The sequence below is a fragment of the Lingula anatina genome, chromosome 5 (assembly GCF_051362555.1).
Source record: "Lingula anatina isolate TDL-2025a chromosome 5, LinAna3.0, whole genome shotgun sequence".
NCBI lineage: Eukaryota > Metazoa > Brachiopoda > Lingulata > Lingulida > Lingulidae > Lingula > Lingula anatina.
The window spans coordinates 6,120,769-6,124,077 of NC_141771.1; the positions used below are offsets into that span (position 1 = coordinate 6,120,769).

At 39.1% G+C, this 3,309-nt stretch overlaps 1 protein-coding gene across 1 annotated transcript; it reads left to right on the forward strand.

Moving 5' to 3' along the window:
* Positions 1–432: 432 nt before the first annotated feature.
* Positions 433–2,329, forward strand: LOC106168252 (E3 ubiquitin-protein ligase TRIM65-like). Its single transcript, XM_024077566.2, has one exon. It carries the CDS (start codon positions 509–511, stop codon positions 2,327–2,329), a length of 1,821 nt encoding a protein of 606 aa, XP_023933334.2. The 5' UTR covers positions 433–508.
* The last annotated feature ends 980 nt before the right edge of the window (positions 2,330–3,309 follow it).

A 3,309-nucleotide genomic window follows, 5' to 3' on the forward strand; every position in this document is an offset into this window, starting at 1 on the left:
TCGCTGGCCGCCAGCCTTTCGTATAATTGTAAAAAGGTGATATCTCCATGCCCAATATCAATGGCATACCAATCAAAAACAACTGCCCCCGTTCTCTTTATGACTTTAATTGTTGTGTAGTTTGAAAGTAATCCTAGAGATGAACTTGACGGCAAAGCGGCCATATTTCCAAGTTGAGATAATATGCATGCGCAGAAAGCGATTTTCCGGCAAATTCAATAATGACGTTTGCGACAACCGACTTCGTTGGGGTTTTTTTCGGAGAATTGACGAAAATCGGTGTGCGCGCAGGATGTCATCCATAAAAATAAAAAAGTGTGGCCTAATATAGTGTGCATGTTATCACTGTTGACACGATAGTTTATCTATACATTATACATGGCCATTGCCACCTTTTGAGGTCAGTTACCGCGTATCACACTACAAAGGGGACTGGGTGTGCTATATAGCTCACATGTGATTGTTCCACTATTGACTAAAAGACTTTCCAATGCCATGATGTGACAATATGGCAGAGGCATTGGCAGCGGCTTTCACGGATAACATTTTGACATGTAGTATCTGTCTGGAAGAGTATGAAGACCCCCGAGTGCTGCCTTGCTACCATACATTTTGCCTTGCTTGTATATCTGACCATGCCAAGGGAACTCTCACTGCAAGCAGGACATTTTCGTGCCCTGTTTGCCGAGAAGATGTCCAGTTTCCAGCCGGTGGGCTTTCTCAGTTAAAAAGGAATTTTGTCTTTTGCAAGGCCAAAGACATAATAAACCAGCAAACGGAAACAGGGTCGTCAAATAATGCACAGACTAATGTGGAAGCAGTGACACAAGCCGTTGAAAAATTGACCAACGGCTGTGAGAAACATCCTGGCAATGAACTGAAATACTACTGTGAAGATGATGATACAGTTGTTTGTGGTGACTGTGCATTGACTGATCATTACAGGCATGGTATTTTACCTGTAGGAACAGTTGCGGATATCAACAGGAGAAAAATCAAAACTGCCCTTGTTAACACTGTGGCAAAAGTTAACGTATTCAAAGAAGCCGCCAGAGAAGCAGCCAATGGATTTGAGGACCCCGGTATCATGATTGCCACTATCAACAGCGTTGAAAGACAAGCCCATCATGTATGTAGATTAATTAATGCGAGGAGAGACTCATTGATATCAGACGTTAAGTTTGCCTATGATGCCAGAAATGAGCAATATAAGGCAATAAAGGACACCCTCGAACTTCACATTGCCTCCTTGCAGAGTTCCTGTGACTTTGCCCAACAACTTGTCGCAAACGGCACTGACTCTGATATCATGACACATGCAAAGTCTCTCACAGATAAACTGACAACAATGGAAAGCATACCAGTACCAACATCAGACACACCTGCAGAGATATCTTATATTCCTGGTGAAATACCTACTTCTAGACTGGAAGCCATGCTAGGACAGGTGACAGTACATTCAAAACCCCCGTTAGCCGGACGGGGAACAAATCTAAAATCATCACCGAATGTGCCTATTTTCTTAGAGAAGGCAGAATGTGTATGTTCTTTTACTGCCAAACTTAAACAGGATAAGAGAGAAGATTTTATGTGTTGGAATTTAACCATAGATGGGCAATTTGTATATGTTGCATGTGTCATAGATATTGAAAACCTCGAAACAAATGTGCGAGTGTTCACACATGCAGGTCAGTTCTGGCGTCAAATAAGGTTAAACAAAGCAATTGATGTGGCTGTGTCACAGACTGGTAAAATGTATGTGACGTCAGAAGGCAACAAACGAGTCAGAGTGTACACCACCAATGGCATATATATAAAATCCATGGGTCAGGGTCAGCTGGAAAATCCAGGTTGTATCACACTGGACAGACAAGGCCATGTTGTGGTTTATGACGTGGACCAAAAATCTATATTTACATTCCATGCAGACACTGGAAGGCCCCTGAATACAGTTCCACTCACTTTGCCTAAATGTCCTTGTTACATCACAGTGAATAGCGTGAATGATAACATTGTGATATCGGACTTGGACAACTGTGTCCATGTGCTGTCACCTACTGGTGATCATCTGCAGCAGAATAACGGTAGTGGTGATGGTCAGTTGAATGGATCGTCGGGGTTATGCACAGACAGCTATGGTCATATCTTCATTGCTGATGGTCGTAACAATAGGATTGTAGCAATGAGTCCACAAGGGCAGTTCATCAAGTATGTTGCCACTGAAGATGATGGATTGGTAGGGCCAAGGGGATTAGCTATCAACCCTGCTGGTCTGCTGGTGGTGGCAGGGATGGGGGGTAAAGTTAAGACATTCAAGTACTTGCAATAGATACACTTCACACAATATACTAAGTACACTGACGGTGATGATATGCAGTATAGAACAAGAATTTAGACCGCTGGTGGTAGCAGAGCCAAAGAATAATTAATTTCAGGTATTTTAGAATTAACAATTATAACATTGTTCACCTAATGTGCACTAATACAATAATACTGTGTGAGAGATTTTATAAGAATCACCTGAAATTATTGTAAAAGACATGTAGCAGCTAATATATTCAATAGATTACATTATCAAATGCAATGCTCTGCCAAAGATGCTATGACCTTTTCAATATTCTTCAATCTGTATGTCTCTTATAAAGGCCCATTCAAAAATTATAGACATGTGTTGTGTATCCTATTAATGTCATCACAGCTTGTTTGTATATATAATTGATATAATGTCATTATTAATCAAGCAGGAAAAAGAAAAACAATTGACTGAAATCATGTATCACTATTATTTGTTTTGGTTCTCTGAATCACCCTTTCATAAGTAATGAAAATAATTAAGTTTAAAGTTTTAATTAACTAATATTGGATATTGTAAAACAATCAAATGCAAGTTCAAATTTCCACCCTGCTCGAGGTAATAATCTCCTCTCCAAACAAAGAAAATCAAATATAAAATCATTTCCGTCGAATTTTACATGGTAAATGTACAACTAAAATGTCATACTTATGTTTTCAAAGAAAAAAAGGTATTATATTGCTATTTAGCTGATTATAATAAAGATTATAATTATTATTGAATGTCTGCGTTTGTGAGTTACCCCAGTTTGATCATAATACATCCTTCCTCTTATCATTATCATGTTTATTTTTATCCTTTTTCTTCTTTTTATCATTAACTTACATGCAGTGCGTACAAAGTCACATGTTTAATAGTACATGAACACAGATATCCCCTGTACCATGAGCACCAACTACCGCAAGAGCGAGATTTCATTGCGAAAATATCACATAGCCGTATTTCAGCTCTCATAT